The sequence below is a fragment of the Dendrobates tinctorius genome, unplaced genomic scaffold, assembly GCF_039654945.1.
Source record: "Dendrobates tinctorius isolate UK_male_01 unplaced genomic scaffold, ASM3965494v1 ptg000181l, whole genome shotgun sequence".
In the NCBI taxonomy this organism is placed as follows: domain Eukaryota; kingdom Metazoa; phylum Chordata; class Amphibia; order Anura; family Dendrobatidae; genus Dendrobates; species Dendrobates tinctorius.
In genome coordinates this window covers 3,237,127-3,260,752 of record NW_027361848.1, presented here as the reverse complement: position 1 = coordinate 3,260,752, position 23,626 = coordinate 3,237,127, and the positions used below count along the sequence as shown (strand labels likewise).

Here is a 23,626-nt window from a genome sequence, read left to right as displayed (position 1 = left end):
ACTAGTAGAGTTGAGCGACTTTGGTCGGATCGGGTTTCGTGAAACCTGAATGAAACAAAATAAGTTTCAGATGAAACTCGTCCGACTAGAGAAAAAAAAAGTCGGAGTTTCGTCCGACTTTTATTTCCCATTGACTTGCATTGGGGTCGGGTTTCGGACGAAACTCCGACTTTGTTTTGCTCTAGTCGGACGAGTTTCATCTGAAACTTATTTTGTTTCATTCGGGTTTCACGAAACCCGATCCGACCAAAGTCGCTCAACTCTACTAGTAACCTTTTTTTTTTCCTCACTGTGTGGTTTCAGTTTTAGTTTTGATCCGACCGATCATCATGATGCTCCCTGCAGGTCCCGTTCCCAGTGATGCATTGCGACAATGACCTTTGACATCGACCGCTACGGTGTCACGAGACCGCTACGGTGTCGTGAGACCGCGACGTCATCAAAGGTCATTGTCGCAATGTATCACTGGGAACGGGAGTTGCCGGGAGCATCGCTGAGGCCTGGTGATGCTGCGAGGGACATCGGAAGGTGAGACTATTTTTTTTTAATTTTAATTCTATTTTTAAAAGGGGTATGGTACCGAGAGCCTGGAGGAGAATCTCCTCTCCTCCAGACCATGGGCACCATCCGCAAATGTTCTCCTTACTTTTCACATGGTGGGCACAGCCACATGCGGAAAGTAAGCAGAACAATGCATTCCTATGTGTGCGGATTTTCCCCCCGATTCCACACAAAGAATGAGCATGCTGCGTATTTTTCCACGATGCAATTCCGCCGCGGAAAAATTCGAAGCATTAGCACATCATGTGCGGAATGCCATAGGATTGCTTGGGATGCTTTTTTTTTGCGTTTTCACAGCAAAATTGCGCTTTTAAAAAAACCGCTAAGTGTGAACACAGCCTAACTGTTTAGTCCTTTTAGAGATAAGCCAGTGTGTCCATTTTATGATCCCGAAGTGCTGGGCTAGCTGTGAGAAAACATCAAGTTTTTAAGAGGTGTCTGTAAGTGCATGGAGTGTGACAATGCATTTCTAGTGTCTCAGCCTCAGTGTCTCAGTAGCACCCTGCCGTGGCTGATTCACAGGTCCATAGTCATGTACCAAAGTAAACGACCGGTCAGTCAGCCAAAACAGGGCCGCTACTAGATGGCAAGTACAGCCTGAGATGTTAGAAGTGCATCTTTACCCCCCAGTGTATTTCCAGATACAGTTTCAAAATGGGATTTCTTGCTGGTGGAACAGTGCTTCGGGGTCATAAAGGGATTAAAATGGCCCATCTTTTGAAGAACTACAGGTTTGGGGTGGGGTAAAAGTTATTGACCGGTTCCTTTTTTTTTTAAAGTGGTGTTATCAGGGTTGTCTCTTGAGCAGCTTACTTTCTCCTTCGTCTCATTGGGGGACACAGATACTGTGGGTGTATGCTTCTGCCGCTAGGAGGCTGATACTAAGTGAAAAAAAGAGGTTAGCTCCTCCTCCGCAGTATACACCCTCGCCCCTATTGCGGGCAGAAATCAGTTTTTTGCTTAGTGTCCTATGGAGGCACACACAGTCTGGATCTCTCCAGACTATTTTTTTCTAGTTTACTATGAAGATGAGACAGGGGCGACGGATCCTATTGAAAGGGTCCGATCTCCCCAAACCATCAACGGGCGAGCACGCGTTGAGTATCGTCTCCGCGTATACTTTCCCGCACCGAGGGACATATCTGGGACTTTTCCCCAGACTTCTATTTTTGTTTGTTATTTTATGAAGATGAGACAGGGGCAACGCATCCTATTGAAAGGATCCGATTTCCCCAAACCATCAACGGGCGAGCACGTGCGAGTATCCCTCCACGTATCCTTTCCCGCGACGTGGGACATTATGCCAGACTTTGCCCTGTCCACCCCTAGTTATTGAAACCATGGGCTTGCACAGAGGCACAAGACTAGTCTTTGCGGCCCCCACTGCTCCACCAACGCTATACAGCGGTGCTGCAAGGTGGCGGACGGTCCCTCTCCTCACCCCCTGAAGGGGTTAGATGGAGCTAGGGTGCCTGCACTGTCCTATTTTTTTTTATCAAAGACCCCCTCACATACCTGCGCTCAGGCTAAAGAGGATCATCGGTGAGGAGAGGGTCGGGGAGGGCTCCTGCGAAGATTTTGGGCTGGAGCCCACAGCCGCAGCAGGCGGCGTCCACTAGCCATGCAAGAGAAGGACTGGATTCGTCAGGACAGGAATGCTGCGCCGGTCAGTAGCGCCATTTTTTGGTACCGCGACCCCCACCCCGGTCGGGTAGGGGAAAAATTGAGGCCGCGGCTTCGGCCGGAGCTAGGCCGCGGCCAGAAGTTCCGCCCTCGGGGCCGCATGTCACTTCCGGGCAGCCAGCCCCGCACTCGGCGGCGGTAAAAATCGAGGCCCCGGCTTCGGCGCACGATTTAATGGAAGCATCCAGGTCGGGGGCGCGCAGGACTGGGGTAAGTGCTGCCCGAGAGGCCACGCTAGGGAAAAACGAGGGGCTACCTCTTCCCCATATCCCCAGCAGCGGACAGATACAGCATGTCCGAAAAAAGCAAAGACGCACACGTTCTTTTACGCGGCATGCATCTCTTGTCGGATTGCGTTTCCGCGGGTGCAGAGCAAGCGTTTATGCGAAGCCTGCGAATACAAACGCGACCAGGAGCCCTCCCCTGCGACCAATGTGTCAAATCCCCCGGAGTGGGCCCGATCACTGTCACAGAACATGGTGTCGCTTACAAGAGCAATATAATCCCTTCAAGCCCCAGATAGGGGCAGGGACAGTGTCGCCGCCTTTAGAGGGAACCTCCACCTCACAGGAGCCTCTGGCCTGCAGGGGCCGCCCTCACTCCAGGCAGACCCATAGGAAACAAATCCACACGGTGTCGCCCAGTCCATCCGGTGCCTTCGGCATCCGTAAGATCTGCTTCTCGCTCCCCGTCACCAGTAGTTGATAGCGAGCAGACCTCAGATTGCGACTCAGACGAGCCCATTGACCTGGACACTCCAGAGTCACGTGAAACAGTGGACAGCCTCATAGAAGCCATCAATCAGACCCTGGGGATTGAGGATGATACAGCAGCGGCTACGGGGCATAAAGTGGCATGTAAACGAGTGAAGCGGCCGCACAGAATTTTTTCCTCTCACCCTGAGTTTGAGGACATAGTGCAGCGGCACAGAGAACGTCCAAAACTGCGTTTTTCTCGGGTTAAAGGGCACTCGAAACGCATTTGCTCCGGACCTCCGTAAACAATGGATGGAATCCCCGATAGTGGATCCTCCGGTTTCACGCCTGGCCACTAAGACCCTGTTGTCTGTCCCTAGGGTTTCCTCGATTAAAGATCCCACGGACTGCCTTATTGAGAGCCTAGCTCATTCAGTATATGAGGCATCAGAGTCTGCACTCGCTCCCTCGTTCGCAGCAACTTGGGTAGCCAAGGCTATGATATCATAGTCAGAAACATTAAACAAGGTCGTGCAGGAGCAGGATCTACCTGCAGAGATCTCGGAGGTCACAGGTCAGATTACGATAGCCGGAGATTATGTAATGAATGCGTTTTTGGATGCGGCCAATTGTTCAGCACTTGCTGCCGCTAATGCAATCTCTATCTGAAGAGCCCTATGGTTGAGGACATGGCAGGCCGATTCTACTTCCAAGAAGTCCTTGACTTCCCTGCCTGATCAGTGCGGCCGCCTATTTTTGGATCAACTTATCTCCGACTCCACAAGAGGGAAGAGCGGGTTTCTCCCCCAACAGAAGGTTAGATCGTTTTTTCGTCACCCGGTTCAGGCACGTTTTCGGGCCTTTCGCAGTGCCACCGGCCATTCTAGGCCGGGCGTGACGGCATTGGACAGCTGGTGGCCGCTAAGCAGCCTGAGCCTGGTCCGGGACCCGAATAGGAGACGGTCTGGGGTCATGCGTTAAAAGACTCCGGGTGGACTACGGGGCCCAATTCCGCCACCTCAGGCCGCCCCAACCAGGATAGGGAGCGTCAGGTCATATAGAGCCAACCCATTGGGGAGAATGCGTGCTCATCAGGCCAGATCAAGGGGACCCAGATCCTAAGGATCATCGGCCAAATGACTCGAGGTCTTTACAGACGACACCAGCAAAGTGGGCGGCTGCCTACTCTGTTTTCACCATGTCTGGGCCAACATCGCTCACGACGCATGGGTAAAAGAGTTGGTGCCCTCAGGTTACAAAATAGAATTTGTCAGATACCCTCCAAGAAGGTTTTTTTTTTCCCGGCTTCCCAGGGTGGATACCCAGGTAAGGGCTCCATTGGGAGCCATCAAGTCGCTCCTGCACAACGGAGTCATTGTTCCAGTTCCGGAACATGGAAGAGCTCAGGGGTTCTATTCAAACCTTTTTGCGGTCCCCAAAAAGGACGGGTCTGTCAGGCCTGTTTTGGACCTAAAGCTTCTGAACAAATTCATCAGGATCAGACATTTCCGGAAGGAGTCTCTCTGTTCAGTCATAGCGGTCATGGAGCAGTGGGAATACTTGGCCTCAGTTGACAGCCATGCCGCTTTTCTGTATATTCCCATTTTTTCTCCTCATCAGAGGCGGCTACGCTTCGCCATCAGCGTTCAGCATTTTAAGTTCGTAGCGCTACCCTTCGGGCTAGCCACGGCTCCCAGAGTGTTCACAAAGGTTTTGGCAATTGTCAGGGCCACAATGCATTCTCGAGGCATAGTCGTCTTGCCTTATCTGGACGACCTCTTAGTCAAGGGCCCGTCAATACGGGCATGTGAGGAAGTTGTCAACATCACACTAGATACTCTTGCTGCTTAGATGGTTGGTCAATGCAAAGAAATCATCCCTTGTGCCAGCTCAGAGGATCTCCTTCCTAGGAATGATCTTCGACACTTGCTGAGGGTTGATAATTCTCCCTCAGGAAAGGGCGCTAGTCTCCGGCAGGGAGTCCGGACACTACGCCAACCAGTCCCTCATACCATCCGATCCGCGATAAGGATCCTAGGGAAAATAGTGGCAGCAATCGAAGCGATACCTTTCGTCCAGTTCAATCCTTCACCCCCTGCAGCACGCCTCGTGTCAGCCTGGGACAAGAATCCTTTCACGCTCGATCGACGGTGCAAACTGTCCTCTCAAGTCAGGCAGTCGCTCGGATGGTGGATAACCAGTTCCTCTCTGGTCTAGGGGAAACCTTTCCCCCTATGTCATGGGCTGATAATGACAATTGACGTCAGTCTCCTCGGTTGGGGAGCGGTGTTTCGCCACCACACAACCCAGAAACGGTGGTCGCCACAGGAGGCACGCCTCCCGATCAACTTATTGTGGGATACGAGCAATTCGGCTGGCTCTGCAGAGGTTTCATCACTTTCTAGCAGGCCGCCCCGTCCGGATTCCATCGGACATCGCCACGGCGGTGGTTTACATACTTCCTCAGCCGGCAGGGTCTTGCATCCGGAGAGTGGTCTCTACATCCCGAAGTTCTTCAACAGATTTGTCAACTGTGGGGAGCTCCGGATGTGGACCTGACTGTTTCCAGAGTGAATGCCAAGGTGCCCACATATGTCGCTTGGGCCAGGGATCCGCAGGCATTTGCGGTGGACGCGTTGGTTCTGCCATGGAACCAGTTTCGCCTCCCATATCTATTTCCCCCACTGCCACTACTCCCGAGAGTCAGCAAAGGGATCAAGACTGAAGGGGGGCAGGTGATTCTGCTGGCCCCAGACTGGCCCAGTCGAGCATGGTACGCAGATCTAAGGCAGCTCCTCACCGACGTTCCTGGGCGCCTGCTAGAGCGTCCAGATCTACCGTCTCAAGGGCCAATTTGCCACCCGAACTCAGGGACCCTGTGGTTGACGGCAGGGCCGTTGAATCTTAGATTCTAACCCAGGCAGGGTTCGGGAGCAAGGTGGTCGCTACAACGATTAGCGCCCGGATGCCTGCTTCAGCATGAATTTATCACCACACTTGGAAGGTGTTCTTTGCTTGATGTCGAGGCGCGGTGTTTCTCCACTAAGATTCTCGATCTCCAACTTCTTGTTTTTTCTCCAGTCGGGCTCAGAGAGCCCGGATAGCTCAGTTGTTAGAGCATTAGACTCGGGCTTTGCCCCAGGTTTCCGCAGGAGACAAATGTCGGCTTTATCCGTCCTGTTCCAGTGCAGGGTTGCTACCAATTTGCAGGTGAAAACTTTTCATCCGGGGAGTGTCCCACTTGATACCTTCCTATACGGCGCCGACGGACGCCTGGGTTCTTAACATGGTTTTAAGCGTTCTGCAGGAAGCTCCATTGGAACCGCTTCAGGATACCTTTCCTGGAACGTTGTTCCCCTAGTGGCCATCACTTCCATCAGGCGGGTTTCAGAGCTGGCGGCTCTATCCTGCTGAGCTCCGTTCCTCACTTTCCATAGGTATAAGGTGGTCCTCAGACCAGCCCCTCTTTTTCTGCTGAAGGTCCTCTTTTTCACATCAATGAAGATGTTGTTTTGCCTTCATTTTGTCCAGCTCCGGTGCACCGTGTGGAAGAAGGCTCTTCACACATTAGACCTGGTAAGAGCCCTCCGGAGGTACGTGTCACGGACGGCACCCTTTCCTCAGACGGACACGCTGTTCGTGCTCCCTGAAGAACGCAGGAAGGGACTTGCTGCCTCAAAGTTGATCATAGCCAGATGGATTCGTTTGACTATTCAGGAGTCCTACTGCATTAGAGGCACGCCGATTCCAGCAGGGATCAGAGCGCACCTACTTGGGCAGTGGGCGCCTCTTGGGCGCTTCGGCATCAGGCTTCGACGGAACAGGTTTGCAAGGCAGCAACCTGGTCCAGCCTGCACACATTTGCCAAACATAATATCCATGCTCAGGCCTCGGTGGATGCAAGCCTGGGTAGAAGGATTCTCCAAGCAACGGTGGCGCACCTTTAAACAGGAGGTGAATGTAGCTTGGATCTGTGAGTCAATCTCCCACCCAGGGACTGCTTTAGGACGTCCCACAGTATCTGTGTCCCCCAATGAGATGGAGAAACATGGATTTTTGTGAGTACTCACCGTAAAATCCTTTTCTCCGAGACGCTTAATGGGGGACACAGCACCCACCCTATTAGCCAGTTGGCTCTAGTTTAAATGAATGTGTTTACTTATTTGATATAAGGGCGGTGTTTTCCTTAAGACATGTTGTACCTGTATTAAGGCTGATTTGTTGTCCTCCTACTGCTTTGGCACCAAACTGATTTCTGCCCGCAATAGGGGCGAGGGTGTATTCTGCGGAGGGGGAGCTAACCTCTTTTTTTCACTTAGTGTCAGCCTCCTAGCGGCAGAAGCATACACCCACAGTATCTGTGTCCCCCAATGAGCGTCTCGGAGAAAAGGATTTTACGGTGAGTACTCACAAAAATCCATGTTTCTGGGGCGATGAGGTGGACATATACTCCATTGTGAGTATTCTGGTGAGTAGTAAAACTAAACAATACAATATACTATATAATACAAGAACAAGTTCTGCTGGAACACATTCAGCTATAATTGGTTTGTTCTGGAGGGTACACTGCTATTACAATATATACATTTGGAGAGAACAATGCATTTGGACAAACATGGCTCTGGAAAGTCAGCAGTGATTATGAGGCCTGCTCTGGGAGAAGCCAATGCTGTGGGCTGGTGGTTTTACATGGTTGATAACAACAGCTGGTCAGGAGCAGAGGGGGAGAGGAGAGAGGATTGTGAGCAGCTAACTGTTATATAGAAATTAATGGGCTTGAGAGATCTGACTGGTATATTTCCGGAGAGGCGTTAACTCCTAATATAATCACTGCACACCCTTCCATGGAGCTTAGCCATTAGTGCCTGCTCAGACCCTAGGTAAACCATCTGTACACTAAGAAAGATAAAAGATCTTTATTTGCAGCAGAATGACATCCAGTAGAAAAAGCAAGTCATTTGTAAACTTGTATATTTTCATGCTATGTAATTGATTACCGCAATGGAATAACTTGAGAATACCCCTTTAATTAATGAAGCCTTAAACCCATCGGCATTTTTTTTTCCTTTGGTGGGGTGGGATGAATGTTCTTATATTATTGAATGAAATGTCTGGGAGGCTCTTGTTCTATTTTATACAGTAAATATTGTAATTCGCTGTTTAATGTTTTGAAGAAGAAAGAAGACTTGACATTGATGAGAAGCCTTTGGTGGTTCAGCTTAATTGGAATAAGGATGACCGGGAAGGAAGATTTGTGCTCAAGAATGAAAATATTATACCTCCGAAGGTACTTTTTTTTTTTTTTTTTTGTGTTCCATCCTTTATTTTTTTTCTTTCTTTCTTTTTTGAACGCACTGACCATTTGGATGACAACAGTTATATTTCTGTCTTTTAATTTTAGAAGGCTCAAAGCAATGGGCCTGAAAAGCTGGAAAAAGAAGGTGTAATACAGAATTTCAAGAGGACTCTTTCTAAAAAAGAAAAGAGAGAAAAAAAGAGACGTGAAAAAGAAGCCATAAAGTTAGTCACAGAAAGCCAGGATGGTCAGCTATCGAAGGATGACTTGTGAGTATATATTTTGAACAGGGTACTTCAAAGCGAATAGGCTACTTTTTTGGGATCAGTTCAGATCTCATCAGTCGGAAAGCCACAGTTAATAAGTGATCACCTATACCCCTTTTTAATGAGTTTTCCAAAAGAAGAAAATTATTTTTTTGTGTATGTGCATGTAAAGTGGCTTGTTAAAGTATTCAGCCCCTTGGCTTTTTACCTATTTTTGTTAAATCACAACCTGTATACGTTTTTTTGGAATCTGATTTGTGTGTGATTCATCAGCACTAAATAATCTGGTGAATTGAAGTGAGAAAAATAGTCATAAATTGAGTTTAAGGGATCCAATAACTAAAAATTAGCATGAGCATATGTATTCACCTTTTTTTTTTTTGCAATTAAGCTTTTAAATATTTCTGTTGCAAGCATTTACCTTACATTCACATGATTCATATTTGGTCAGTATTTTACTTCAGTCTTTGTAAATCAAAACCAGGTCAGGAACAATTGCACCAATTCTGCATTTTTGACCCATTCCTGGTTTGGGCTTACAAATACTAAAATGCTGATGGGCTACGGTCACACTAACTCGCATGCTAAGTGGAAGGAAGTCTGTACTGAGATACACTCCAGGCAATTGCAGGAGGACATTCTGAGAAGCGAAAAGAGACTCTGAGACTGTTTAGCGGGAAATATAACTTTCTGCGGTGACTATAAATTCCCTGGCATGGTGGCAGAAAGTGGAGAATCTGACAGTGTGGGTCCATTGGTTATATCAAATTGAAGAATATAATGAAGACGGACTCAAGCTTGGATGGATGGGGAGCGCATCTGACTGTGTTCCAGGGAATCTGGTTAAAACGAAAGGAGATATTCATCGAACATGAAAGGGCTGCTGGCGGTAAAATATGTGATGGCGAAGTTCCTTTCCTCCCTTCAGGCTAAGTGCACTCGTGCGGAATTAACGCGGATTTTATGCGGTTTTTGCCGTGTTTTTTCATGGCGAAAACACATAAAATAAGCAACCCACTGTATTCAATGGCATACCGCAATGCTGTGCTTATGGCTGCCTATTTTTCCGCGGCGGAATCGCATCGTGGAAAAATACGCAGCATGCTCATTGTTTTTGCGGAATCGCGGGAATTCCGCACACATAAGAATGCATTGTTCTGCTTACTTTCCGCATGTGGCTATGCCCACCATGCGCAAAGTTAGCAGAAAATCTGTGGATGGTACTCAGTGTCTAGAAAAGTGAGTGTCCAGTTTTCCATCAGTAGAAGGCTGACTTCGTTTGACGGTCTGGAATTTGTGAGGGCATTCTTATTTCAATGGGGCTTTTATCACAAGTTTGATATTTACTCAGCTTTAACGCAGAAAACCAGTAACAACTAAAATATATGGTAGAACCTGGGCAAGGTTCTTATCTAGTTCATAGGAAAGTTTGGGTGGTGAGATACCAATTAATGCCATATTAGAATTCCTCCAGTAGGGTATGGAACAACTGCACAGATCTAATAGTACTCTCAAGGTGCAGTTATCGGTCTTATTGGGCCTTGTATAACTATAACCTGATATCCGGTAGATGAATTGTTGGATTTATCAAAGCATGTTAAGGATTCAGGCCGATGCCTAGCCCAAGGATACCTCCTTGGGATTTCGGTTGCTAGTCAAGATTTTCACCTTAAAAAATAATTTTGCTGGCATTGAGGCTAGTTTCAGATTTGCGGATGTCAGAGCTACGGAGTGCTGTGTAGTTCCTCCGTGAAGCTCCGCCCACTGCCGCACCTCCTCCGTTCAGCTCTGCCTACGTCTGCTTGCGGCCTGCGTACCTATCTTTAACACGGAGTACGTAGCCCATGCGGAGGTATGTGGATCAGTCCACATGCGTCGTTTTGACACTGCGGCGACCTGCTTCTGACGCAAGATGTTGCATTTTGCAGTTGTCGCAGCATCAAAGCAACGCATGAGGGCGCATACGCATACATCCGCATTGCCTTCGAACCCAATGTTAAAGATAGGCCGCATGCAGACTTAGGCGGAGCTGAACGGAGGAGATGTGGCAGAGGGTGGAGCTACACAGAGGAACTACGCAGCCCTCCGCAGCTCTGATATCTGCAAATCTGAACCTAGCCTAACTTCAGTACGATTTTTAAGGATAGGATCGTCTTAAGACCAGACCCAGCCTATCTTCCGAAAGTGACTACAAAATTCCACACAAGACAGGAGACTGTCCCCCCCCCCCCTTTTTATGGTCCTAAAAAATGCAGACTTCACACAATAGATGTTAGACGAGCCATGGTAGACAACTTGACTGTGAAAAATCCATGCTGAAAGCGTGAGGCCTGGTTTTTCTTTCCACAGGGTTAGGAAAGGTGACAAGTGGTACCCCAACTAGATGGATTAGAGAGGTTGTCCACTACTAGGACAACCCCTTCTTAAACTAAATGTTCTGCCCGATAAAATAATATAACTTTTATTTCCCTCTCGTACCGGCGTCGTTCCCGCGGTGTTGGCACTCGCTCTCCCGGGTGCTGTGATGCGGTGTTGAAACGTGACACCAGTGCTGATGGTTTCCGCCTTTGGACACACTGAACATCAAGAGTCCGGGCTACAGCTAATCCCTGACTTCCTCTTCATACTCAATTTGTCTAAAGGTGGTGACAGTGACGCCAGCGCTGATTGGGTGCCGGCGTCCCTTGTCAGAACAGCGCATCACAGCCCCAGGGAGAACGAGTGCCGACACCGCGGGAATGGCGCCTGCACGTGAGGTGAGTGTAGGCTTTATTATTTTATTGGGGCCGAACATTTATTTTAAGAAGAGGCTGTCCTAGTAGTGGACAGCACATTAAAGAAAGCCATTAGGTTAGCCTACTCCCTCTATAAATATTAATATCAGTTCCAGAGAGCTTGAAGGCTCAATCTACTCATGCAGGATCAACCTCCTGGGCAAAGAAGGTGGAAATGTCTATCGACCGGATCTGTAAGGTAGCAACATGGTCCTCTCCTTCCACTTTCTATAAACATTATCGACTTGATCTGTTTTCCTCTGCTGGGTGAAAGGTTTTGCAAGCGGTTTGCAGACCCAAAAACTGATCCAAGCTGTTTTACAAGAGTGCTAGCTGTATGTTAAAGTTGACACTTGATGCTAATAGCACATGTCCGCCCCTGAACTTGCAGCATCATTGTTCCGGGCAGAGTTATTACTCAATAGTTTCCCATGTCTGATAATTTTTAGTAAATGCAGGGTGCAATAGAATTTGCCTCTTCCTTTAGGGGCCACACATCGTGCACATGAAGGCTGCATGCAATTACACATGTTTATTATACACGTTTTTCCTTTGTGTGTTTTGGACCAGCACGAAAAAACAAAACAAAAAATTGGACATCATTTCACACAGAACCCCATCAATGGGCCATGCAAAATTGTTGGCACCCTCAACTTAATATTTGGTTGCACGCCTTTTTGGAGTAAATAACTGCAATCAATAGCTTCCTATAGCCATCAACAAGTTTCTTAAACCGCTCAACTGGAATTTTTGACCACTCTTCTTTTGGAAACTGCTCCAGGTCTCTCATATTTGAAGGTGCCTTGACAGCAATTTTAAGATTTCCCTACATGTGTTCAATGGGATTTGGATTCAGACTCATTGATGGCCATTTCAGTATCCTCCAGTGCTTTTCTATCCGTTTCTGGGTGCTTCTTGAAGTATGTTTAGGGTCATTGTTCTGCTAAAAGACCCATGACCTAATACGCAAATTAAGCGTTCTGACAGTGGGCACTATATTGAGACCCAAAATCCTTTAATGATTTCAGATTTCATGATGCCTTGCACACAGTCAAGGCACCCAGTGCCAAAGGCAGCAAACCAACCCCAAAACCTCCTGGATACTCCACCATATTTGGCTTTAGGTACTGTGTTCTTTTCTTTGTAGACCTCATTCTGTTTTCAGTTAACAGTAGAATGATGTGCTTTACCAAAAATCTCTATATTGGTCTCATCTGCCCACAAGATGCTTTCCTAGAAGGATTTTGGCTTACTTGCGTACTTTTTGGCAAACTGCAGACTAGCTTTTGTATATCTGTGTCAGCAGTGGGGTCCTCCTTGGTCTCATGCCATAGTGTTTCATTCTGTTAAATGTCGAAGTGTAGTTCTCGCTGACAGTGATGCACCCTGAGCCTGCAGGACAGCTTGAGTTTCTTTGTAAATTGATTAGGCTGTTCATTCACCATCCGGCTAATCCAGCGTTTCAACCTTTTAATTGATTTTTCTTTGTGGTCCACGTACAGGGAGATTAGCTACAGTGCCATGGACTGTGACGTTTTTGATTTATGTTGCATACCGTGGATAAAGGAACATCAAGATCTCTGGAGATAGACTTGAAACATCCTTGAGATTGTTGCTATTTTAAAACTATTTTGATTCTCAAGTCCTCAGATCATTCTCTTATCTGCTTTCTGTTCTCCATGCATAGTGTGGCATACACAGACACACAATATAAGGATTCAGTCAACTTCTCTTTTTTTTTTTTAATCTGGTTTCAGGTGTGATTTTTAATATTGTCCACACCTGTTACTTCTCACAAGTGAGTTTGAATAAGCATTACATGCTTGAAACAGTTATTTACTCACAATTTTGGAAAAATGCCAACAATTTTGTTCAGCCAATTTGAGGTTTTGTGTGAAATTGTCCAATTTTTGTCTTTCTTTCATATTCTTTTCTTCCAATACACACAAAAGAAATAAACATGTAAAACAAAACATGTGTAATTGCAATAATTTTCTGCGAGAAATACTTTATTTTCTGGAAAAATTTGAAGGGTGCTAACACACTTGTCCATGAGTGTATTTGTAAAAATGTTCATGCCCGCTGATACAAAATTCTTTAACTTTTTCATTGTTCAAGTGAGAACTCCCACTTTGCTGCTGAAGTTTACAAAGATATGCCAGAAACCAGCTTTACACGAACCATATCCAATCCAGAAGTGGTGATGAAAAGGAGAAGACAGCAGAAACTAGAAAAGAGAATGCAAGAGTTTCGAAGTTCCGATGGTCGACCAGACTCTGGTAAGGAAATGACGGTTATTTTGTGTTTTTACAATGGTGTAATTTTAAAAGGGTTGTCCGTTCAAAACCGATAAGTCTGCACTTTCTCTCTGTGACTGCAGACTTATGAATCCCCCAGTGTACGCACCATACGCTGTGGGGATTTCCAGACTTCAGACCCGGGACTGGAGTGTATGTATGCGTTATACATGCCAAATTAAGACACTGTTTTTTTTTTTGTTTTTTTTTGTTTGTTTTTTTGTTGCAGCAAAAAGACAGTGTGAACAAGCCTTTAACCCCTTCACCTCCCAGCCTGTATTCATCTTCCTGACCGGGCCAATTTTTTTCAATTCTTATCTTCTAATAACTCTGGAATACTTCATCGAATCCCAGTGATTCTGAGAGTTTTTTTCATGACATGTTGTACTTTATATTTGTGGTAAATTGAGGGTGATATAATTTGCGTTCACTTATGAAAATATCAAAAATTTAACATATTTAAAAATTTGCAATTTTCAAACCTTAAATTTTCATGCCCTTAAACGAGATAGTTATATCACACTAAAATAGTTAATAAATGACACCAGATTTCTACGTCACATCAGCATAATTTTTTAAACATTTTTTGTTAGGAATTTCGAAGGGTTAAAAGTTCAGCAATTTTCTCCTTTTTACTACAACATATACAAAACCCATTTTTTTAAGGACCACATGCCGTTTGAGGTGGCTCTGAGGGGCCTATGTGACAGAAAATACCCAAAGTAAGACCATTATAAAACCTTTACCGCTCAAAGTGCTCATAAAGCTCATAACCACATTCAAGAAGTGTTGGATCCTTTTAAAGGCTTTACCAGAATTAAAGCAATGTGGAAGGAACAATGATAATTTTACTTTCCACCACAATATTAATTTAGCCCAAATTTTGCATTTTCAAAAGGGCAACAGGAGAAAATGGACTATACAATTTGTTGTGCAGTTACTCTGCAATACGTTCATAATACGTTGTTACGTTGTGGTGGAAAAATACTGTTGAAGTACATGGAAGGGAAGGATCTCCCTTTCACTTTTGGAGTGAAAATTTGGCTGGAATAGATGACTAATGCCATCACGCATTTGCAGAATCCTTAATGTTCTTAAACAGTGAAAACCACACCCCTCAAAGAACTTATCTAGATGTATGGTGATCACCTTGAATCTGCAGCTGCTTCATAGAAGTACCAACATACCACCAACAGTGTGTGCCAACCTTGTGAAGACTTAAAGGGAATCTGTCACCCCACTTTTCTCCTTCGTCTCATTGGGGGACACAGAGACTGTGGGGTGTGTGCTACTGCCATCTGGAGGCTGACACTAGGCATACAAAAAACAAGTTAGCTCCTCCTCCGCCGCATACACCCTCGCCCCGATAGCGGGCGTAAACCAGTTTTTTGCTTAGTGTCTTATGGAGGCACACGCAGTCTGGATCTCTCCAGACTAATTTTTTTCTAGTTTACCATGAAGATGTGACAGGGGCGACGGTTCCTATAGAAAGGGTCCGATCTCCCAAAACCAACAACGGGCGAGCACGCGTTGAGTATCACCTCCGCGTATCCTTTCCCGCACCGAGGGACATATCTGGGACTTTTCCCCAGACATCTATTTTTTTTCTTTGTTTTATGAAGATAAGACAGGGGCAACGCATCCTATTGAAAGGATCCGATTTCCCCAAACCAGCAACGGGCGACCACGTGCGAGTATCCCTCCACGTTTCCTCTCCCGCGACGTGGGACATTAGGCCAGACTTAGCCCTGTCCACCCCTAGGTATTGAAACCATGGGCTTGCACAGAGGCACAAGACTAGTCTGTGCGGCCCCCATGACTCCACCAACGCATGACGGCGGTGCTGCATGGCGGCAGACGGTCCCTCTCCTCGCCCCGGCAAGGCGGTCGGAGCTAGGGTGCCTGCACCGTCTTAAACAGAGTGCCTCAGGTATGTGCTGGAGCGAGTGGAGGGCCCTGGGCAGCGTTTTCGTAAAGGCACGCTTTCCCCTTCCCCTCCCCCCACCCTTCCACCCGCTCCTCTAACCTGCTTCGCCTCCCTCCGGGTATTGGCGCGGCCGGGAGACTGTGGGGAGCTGCAGCCGGATGGCCGAGGTAGAGGGGTAGAGATCGGTCTGGGGGGAAAATCCAGCATGCCAGGTGGGCGGACCGGCTCTAATTTAGCCCGCGGCTTCGGCCTGGGCGCATGTCTTCTCCGGCACCGCCCCCCGTCGTCAGGCATGGGGAGGCGGGCGGCCGGGGTAGCGGTCGGGCAGACCGCTTCTAAATTTAGCCCGCGGCTTCGGCCTGGGCCGCGGGCGGAAGCGCCGCACTGGGCGCATGTCTTCTCCGGCGCCGCCCCCCGTCGTCAGGCATGGGGAGGTGGGCGGCCGGGGTAGCGGTCGGGCGGACAGCTTCTAAATTTAGCCCGCGGCTTCGGCCTGGGCCGCGGGCGGAAGCGCCGCCCTGGGCGCACGTCATTTCCGGCTCCGCCCCCCGTCGTCCGCCGGGCATGGGGAGGCGGGCGGCCGGGGTAGCGGTCGGGCGGACAGCTTCTAAATTTAGCCCGCGGCTTCGGCCTGGGCCGCGGGCGGAAGCGCCGCCCTACGCGTGACGTCTTTTCCGGCGGCGCCCCCCATCTCCAGGGCAGGCGCCGGATTAAATTGAGGCCCCGGCGGCAAGGCAGGGTAGGCCGCGATCACAGAGGAATCGCAGCCTACCAGGAGTGAGGCAACTGAAGCACGGGGAGAGACGCGCAGGAGCGGGTAAGTGCGACCCCGTCCCGGAGCCACACTAGGGCACTACACAGTACCCTCCTCCCCTTCCGCCTACCCCCCCCCCCCCCAAACCTTTAAGGGATTTTTTGTGTGTGGGCCGACGCCAGCAGTATGTCTGGGAAAGGAAAAACGCACACGTTCCTTTATGCCGCATGCGTTTCCTGTGGGGTGATGTTCCCACGAGCGCAAACTATTAAGTTATGTGAAGCCTGCGACTCCGAACGCGACCAGGAGCCCTCCCCTGCGACAGAGCCCAGGGGTCTGGATCCCCCAGAATGGGCGTTATCACTCTCTCGGTCCATGGTTTCGCTCACGAAGGCGATTGAGACCCTTCAGGCCCCGGATAGGGGTAGAGATGACGGATCGCCTGTTTGGGAGGGGTCACCACCTCACAAGAGGCTCCGGCCTGCAGGGGCCGCACACTCTCTAGGCAGGCGCACAGGAAAAGAGCCCGTACGGCGTCTCCTGGCCCCTCCGGTGCCTCAGCATCCGTGAGTGCGGCATCTCGCTCACCGTCACCATTTTCTGGGAGCGAGCAGAGTTCAGGTGATGACTGGGAAGAGTCCTTGGACCTGGATACCCCGGGGTACCGGGAGACGGCAGACAGTCTTATTGAAGCAGTCAATCAGACTCTGGGTATTGACGATGATGTCTCCTAACTACAGGTCATAAGGTATCCTTTAAGAAGACCAGGAGACCACATAGAGTATTTAGCACTCATCCTGAGTTCGAGGATATAGTGCAGCGGCATAGGGAACGTCCAGACAAACGTTTTTCAGGACAAAAAACGCTGGAAACGAGATATCCGTTCGCATCGGAACTTTGTAAAAAATGGGCGGAATCTCCGGTAGTGGATCCCCCAGTGTCACGCCTAGCTTCAAGGTCCTTGTTGTCAGTACCTAGCGGTTCTTCCATCAAGGACCCCACGGATCGACTCATAGAAGGTTTAGCTCGCTCGGTGTATGAAGCATCGGGATCAGCGCTCTTTCCTTCTTTTGTGGCAACATGGGTAGCCAAAGCCATGATGTCATGGTCAGATTCTTTAAACAAGGTCCTACAGGATAGAGATTTGCCGTCGGAAGTGGCGGAGATAGCAAGTCAGATCGCGATGGCGGGTGACTATTTAATTAATGCATCCTTGGATGCGGCTAATGGCGCGGCTGTAGCGGCAGCAAATGCAATCGCCATTAGGAGAGCCTTGTGGTTAAGGTTATGGCGAGCTGATTCTATTTCTAAGAAGTCTTTGACTTCCCTGCCTTTTCAGGGTAATCGGCTATTTGGGGAGAAATTAGACAAGCTCATTTCAGATGCTACAGGGGGAAAAAGCAGCTTCCTTCCACAGCAAAGGATTAGGCCGCCTTTTCGTCAACCTCAGGCGTGCTTTCGAGCATTTCGCACCCCCGGGTGGATGGCAGCGGCCAGTACCTCCACCCCAGCTCGCTATAACCAAGACAAGGAGCATCAGGTCACGTATAGAACCAACCCGCTGGGTAGGATGCGGGGCCGCCCGCCCAGATCAAGGGGGGCCAGGTCCCAGAAGCCCTCAGCGAAATGACTCGAGGCATCCAGTACCCGAGGACAGCAGAGTAGGCGGACGTCTGCGCAGGTTCTGCCGCGTCTGGGTCGCGGTGGCGCGCGACGCATGGGTGGCAGAATTAGTGTGTTCCGGGTACAAAATAGTTTGTCAAAGATCCGCCAAGACGATTTTTTCTTTCCCGGCTTCCCAAAACGGAATCCCGGGCAGAGGCATTGCTAGGGGCCATCGAGGTGTTGCGGCGCAACGGGGTCATTGTCCCTGTACCAGAGTGCGTTTAGACCCAAGGATTTTATTCCAATCTGTTCGCAGTCCCCAAGAAGGACGGAACAGTAAGGCCGGTTCTGGACTTAAAGCTCCTGAACAGGTTCATCAGGGTCAGGCGTTTTCGCATGGAATCTCCGGTCTGTCATATCGTCCATGGAGCACGGAGAATATTTGGCCTCGATCGATGTCCAGGATGCCTACCTGCACATCCCTATTTTCCCCCCACATCAAAGGTTCCTTCGGTTTGCAATCGAGGGCCGGCATTTTCAGTTTGTGGCCCTACCTTTCGGGTTGGCCACGGCCCCCAGGATATTCACGAAAGTGATGGCGGTCGTCATGGCCGTTCTACATTCTCGGGGCATAGTGGTTTTGCCGTACTTAGACGACCTCTTAGTAAAGGGGCCGTCCTTTCGGGCATGCGAAGAGAATGTGAGCATCACACTGGATACCCTATCTTGCCTAGGATGGTTGATCAACGGGAAGAAATCTTCCCTTACCCAAGCTCAGAGGATTTTATTCCTGGGGATGATTTTTGACACTTACCGAGGGTTGGTAATTCTCCCTCAGGACAAGGCTCGGGCGCTCCGGCAGGGAGTCCGAAGTCTTCAACAACCGGGCCCTCACACTATCCGGTTCGGGATGAGGGTTCTAGGAAGGATGGTGGCGGCGATGGAAGCAATTCCGTTTGCTCAATTTCATCTCCGTCCCCTGCAGCATGCTCTCAGCGGCTTGGGACGGGAGTTCGTTCTCCCTCAATCATCAGTGCAGGTTGCCCTCTCAGGTTCGACGGGCGCTTCAATGGTGGACACACGATTCCTCTCTTCGTCAGGGGAAGCCTTTTCCCCAGATCATTGGTTGGTGATCACGACCGATGCAAGTCTTTTCGGCTGGGGGGCAATCTTCCGGCATCACACGGCCCAGGGGCAATGGTCGCCTCAGGAGGCTCGTCTGCCGATCAACCTGTTGGAGATTTGAGCGGTGCGGTTGGCGCTGCAGCATTTTCAGCACTTGCTAGCAGGACGCCCAGTGCGAGTTCAGTCAGACAACGCCACGGCAGTGGCGTATGTGAATCACCAGGGAGGCACGCGCAGCAGGGCAACCACGCGCGAGATAGAGCATGTGCTCCGTTGGGCCGAGAGGCACCACTCGGTAATCTCAGCAGTTCACATACCAGGTGTGGAAAATTGGGCAGCAGATTTCCTAAGCCGACAGGGCGTCGCGGCCGGGGAATGGTCCCTTCACCCCGAGGTCTTCCAGCAGATTTGCCAACGGTGGGGGACTCCAGACGTGGATCTGATGACGTCCAGGGAGAACGCCAAGGTGAGCACGTTTGTCGCTCTGTCTCAGGACCCGCGAGCGATCGCGGTGGATGCGTTGGTCCTACCGTGGAGCCAGTTTCGGCTCCCATACCTGTTTCCCCCACTGCCGCTTCTCCCAAGGGTCATCAGAAAGATCAAGACAGAGGGGGTCCCGGCAATTCTGCTGGCCCCGTCGAGTATGGTACGCGGATCTAGTGCAGCTCCTCGCAGACGTGCCTTGGCGTCTACCGGAACGGCCAGACTTACTGTCTCAGGGGCCGATCTGCCACCCGAACTTGGGGGCCCTGTGTTTGACGGCATGGCCGTTGAATCTTGGATTCTGACCCAGGCGGGATTTGGGCGTGAAGTGGTTGCGACAATGGTTAGCGCCTGGAAGCCGGCCTCGGCGAAAATTTATCAAAACACTTGGAAGGTTTTCTTTCATTGGTGTCGAGAACACGGGGTTGCGCCATTATCCTTTTCGGTACCCAACATCCTGGCTTTTCTGCAGTCCGGCCTGGACGCAGGGTTGGCGCCAAGTTCCCTTAGGAGGCAGATTTCGGCCTTGTCGGTCCTTTTTCAGCGAAAGATCGCTACCAATATGCAGGTCAGGACGTTCATTCAGAGGGTCTCTCATTTGGTGCCCCCCTATAGAGCACCCATAGACGCCTGGGACCTTAACCTGGTCCTGGGTGTCCTACAGGAAGCCCCGTTTGAACCTTTACAGAAAATTTCATTGTCATATCTCTCCAGGAAGCCATAACTTCCATTAGGCGGGTCTCGGAGTTAGGAGGATTATCTTGCAGAGCTCCTTTTCTGACTTTTTTTAAGGATAAAGTAGTCCTTAGACCACCGCCGCCTTTTCTGCCGAAGGTCGTGTCCTCTTTCCATATTAATGAGGACATTGTTCTGCCTTCGTTTTGTCCAGCGCCAGTACACAGAGTGGAAAGGGCGCTCCACTCTTTAGATCTGGTAAGAGCTCTCAGGAGGTACGTGTCAAGGACAGCACCTTTTCGCCAGACGGACTCGTTGTTTGTGATTCCTGAAGGGCGCAGGAAGGGTCTCGCAGCCTCACGGTCAACCATAGCCAGATGGATTCGCCTAACTATTCAGGAGGCTTACCGTACTAGAGGCTCACCGATTCCAACAGGGATAGGGGCGCACTCTACTCGGGCAGTGGGTGCCTCTTGGGCGCTTCGGCACCAGGCTTCGGCAGAGCAGGTATGCAAAGCAGCAACCTGGTCCAGCCTGCACACTTTTTGTAAGCATTACAATGTGCATACTCGGGCCTCGTCGGATGCGAGCCTGGGTAGGAAAATTCTCCAAGCAGCAGTGGCACACCTTTAGACAGGAGGGCATGCGGCTTGGATCGGTGAGTTGTCCTCCCACCCAGGGACTGCTTTAGGACGTCCCACAGTCTCTGTGTCCCCCAATGAGACGAAGGAGAAACATGGATTTTTGTGAGTACTCAACGTAAAATCCTTTTCTCCGAGACGCTCATTGGGGGACACAGCACCCACCCTGATAGCCAGTTGGCTCTTGTTTATTTAATTCTTATTTAATGTAGGGTGGTCCTTTTTCAGACATATGATTTTCTGCATTAAGGCTAATTTTTGGATGTTCTCCTACTGCTTTTGCACTAAACTGGTTTCCGCCCGCTATCGGGGCGAGGGTGTATGCGGCGGAGGAGGAGCTAACTTGTTTTTTGTATGCCTAGTGTCAGCCTCCAGACGGCAGTAGCACACACCCCACAGTCTCTGTGTCCCCCAATGAGCGTCTCGGAGAAAAGGATTTTACGGTGAGTACTCACAAAAATCCATGTTTCGAGTATCAGCTGCGGTCACCGCTATCAGGGGCTTATCTACAGCATTCTGTAATGCTGTAGATAAGCCCCCGATGTAACCTGAAAGATAAGAAAAAAGGAGAGAGATTATACTCACCGGGGGGGGGGGGGGGGGGGTCCGGGTCCGGTGGGTGTCACGATCCGATCCGGCGTCTCCCATCTTCTAACGGTGACGTCCTCTTCTTTGCTGCCTGTCGTGGCTCCTGCGCAGGCGCACTCTGCTGTGTTGAGGGCAGAGCAGAGTCCTGCAGTGCGCTGGCGCCGGGAGAGGTCCGGCGCTGTGCACTGCAGTATTCTGCTCTGCCCTCAAAAGGGCAGAGCAGAGCGCCTGCGCAGAAGCCACGTCAGGCATCAAAGAAGAGGACGTCACCGTTAGAAGATGGGAGACGCCACACCGCAACACCCATCGGACCAAGACTGGACCGCCCCCGGTGAGTATAATCTAACTAATGTTTCTTATCTTTCAGGTTACATCGAGGGCTTATCTACAGCATTACAGAATGCTGTAGATAAGCCCCTGATGGCGGTGGCCGCAGCTGATACTAGAAAAATGGGGTGACAGATTCCCTTTAAATATAACGTTTGACCTCTGTCATTGCCAACAAAGGATATATAACAAAATATTGAGATGAACTTTTGTTAATGACCAAATACTTATTTTCCACCATAATTTGCAAAAGAAATCTTGCCAAATCAGACAAGGTGAATTTCTGGATTTGTTTTCTCATTTTGACTCTCATAGCTGTGGTCTACCCATGATGTTAATTACAGGCCTTTCTCATCTTTTTAAGTGGGAGTACTTGCACAATTGGTGGCTGACTAAATTCTATTTTTCCCAACTGTAAGGCCGAGATCACACTACCATGTGTGATGCAAGAAACTCACACGAGTCTCTCGCATCAACACCCTGCGCTGCTGTCAGCACTCAGGAACGGAGCTGTGGCTGCATAGAAATGCATGCAGCTGCAGCTCCGGTCCTGAGTGCCGGCGGCAGCGCCGGGTTTTGATGCGAGAGATTCGTGCGAGTTTGTCTCATCACACACGGTAGTGTGATCCCGTCCTAAATGTGAGCCGAGCCTTATTTTAATCTTTGGGAGGCAGAATGAACAAATCTACAGCAGAATTGGTCTTATTTATTTTTTACGCTGTTCCTCGTGTGGTATACAGCTCTGGCAAAAATTAAGAGACCACTGCACAGTTTTATAAAAATCAGCTTCTCTACATGTCTTGACAGCCAATTCCATTCCAGTGTCAGTTGAATTCCCACCAGAGTACACCTCTTTCTACTTAATGTGCTTCTGATTAGGTGATCGCCTGAACCAAATCTTATTTAGTGATGGAAAGTATAAAAAAAGCCCTGCTGTGGTGTTCACAATCCTCTTGCAATTGGACAAGCTGGATGGCAAAACAAGTGCTACTAATATCCTGAAAGTAATAGGAATGAAAAAATAACTTTCAACAATGCCAAAAGAGTTGAAAAGCAAAGTCTTGGGTGAGGAAAAGAAGGGCTCTATTCTGGCTTTACTAGCGGAGGGATACAGTGAGCGTCATGCTGCCTCCATCCTTAATATTTCTAAGACTGCAGTCTATTACAACAAGGTCAAGCAGCGGACATTGGGGACAACAAAGCTACAGACCGGCAGAGGGCGAAAACGACTCCACTGACTAGGATGACCGTCATCTTATTCGAATGTCACTCAACAAACGCAGGATGACATCAAGTGACCTAAAAAAGGATGGCAAATGGCAGTTGGGGTCAATTGCACGGCAAGAACAGTTTGTAACAGGCTCCTAGAGGCAGTGATCAAGTCATGTAAAGGTAGAAAAAATCCTTTCATCAATGAGAAGCAAAGGAGAGCCAGGCTGAAGTTTGCCGAAAACCATAAGGACTTGGACCATAGAGGACTGGAGTAAGGTAATCTTCTCTGATGAGTCTCATTTTCAGCTTTGCCCAACACCTGGTCGTCTAATGGTTAGACGGAGACGTAGAGGCGTACAAGCCACAGTGTCTTGCACCCACTATGAAATTTGGTGAAAGATCGGTGATGATCTGGGTTGCTTCAGCTAGGCTGGAATTGGGCAGGTTAATCTTTGTGAAGGACGTATGATTCAAGCCGCATACAAGATTATCCTGGAAAAACAGTTGATTCCTTTTGCTCAGGCAATGTTCCCCAACTCTGAGGACTGTTTTTTCCCAGCATGACAATGCGCCATGCCACACAGCTAGGTCAATCAATGTGTGGATGAAGGACTGCCACATCAAGTCCCTGTCATGGCCAGCCCAGTCTCCGGACCTGAACCCCATTGAAAATGTATTCAAGAGGAAGATGGATAGTCACAAGTCATCAAACAAAGA

The 23,626-nt window shown here is 49.1% G+C and overlaps 1 protein-coding gene across 21 annotated transcripts in view; it reads left to right on the top strand.

The window, feature by feature from the left end:
* The window catches only part of AFDN (afadin, adherens junction formation factor), a 647,761-nt gene that overhangs the window by 104,358 nt on the left and 519,777 nt on the right, over positions 1 to 23,626 (top strand). For 13 of the 21 annotated variants that reach the window (XM_073551829.1, XM_073551831.1, XM_073551839.1 and 10 more), the window contains exons 3-5: positions 8,114 to 8,226; positions 8,341 to 8,504; positions 13,394 to 13,554. In XM_073551829.1, coding sequence (XP_073407930.1) covers positions 8,114 to 8,226; positions 8,341 to 8,504; positions 13,394 to 13,554 — 438 coding nt within the window. The remainder of the gene's footprint in view (positions 1 to 8,113; positions 8,227 to 8,340; positions 8,505 to 13,393; positions 13,555 to 23,626) is intronic. The other 8 variants (XM_073551836.1, XM_073551822.1, XM_073551827.1 and 5 more) reach the window with 1 other exon arrangement.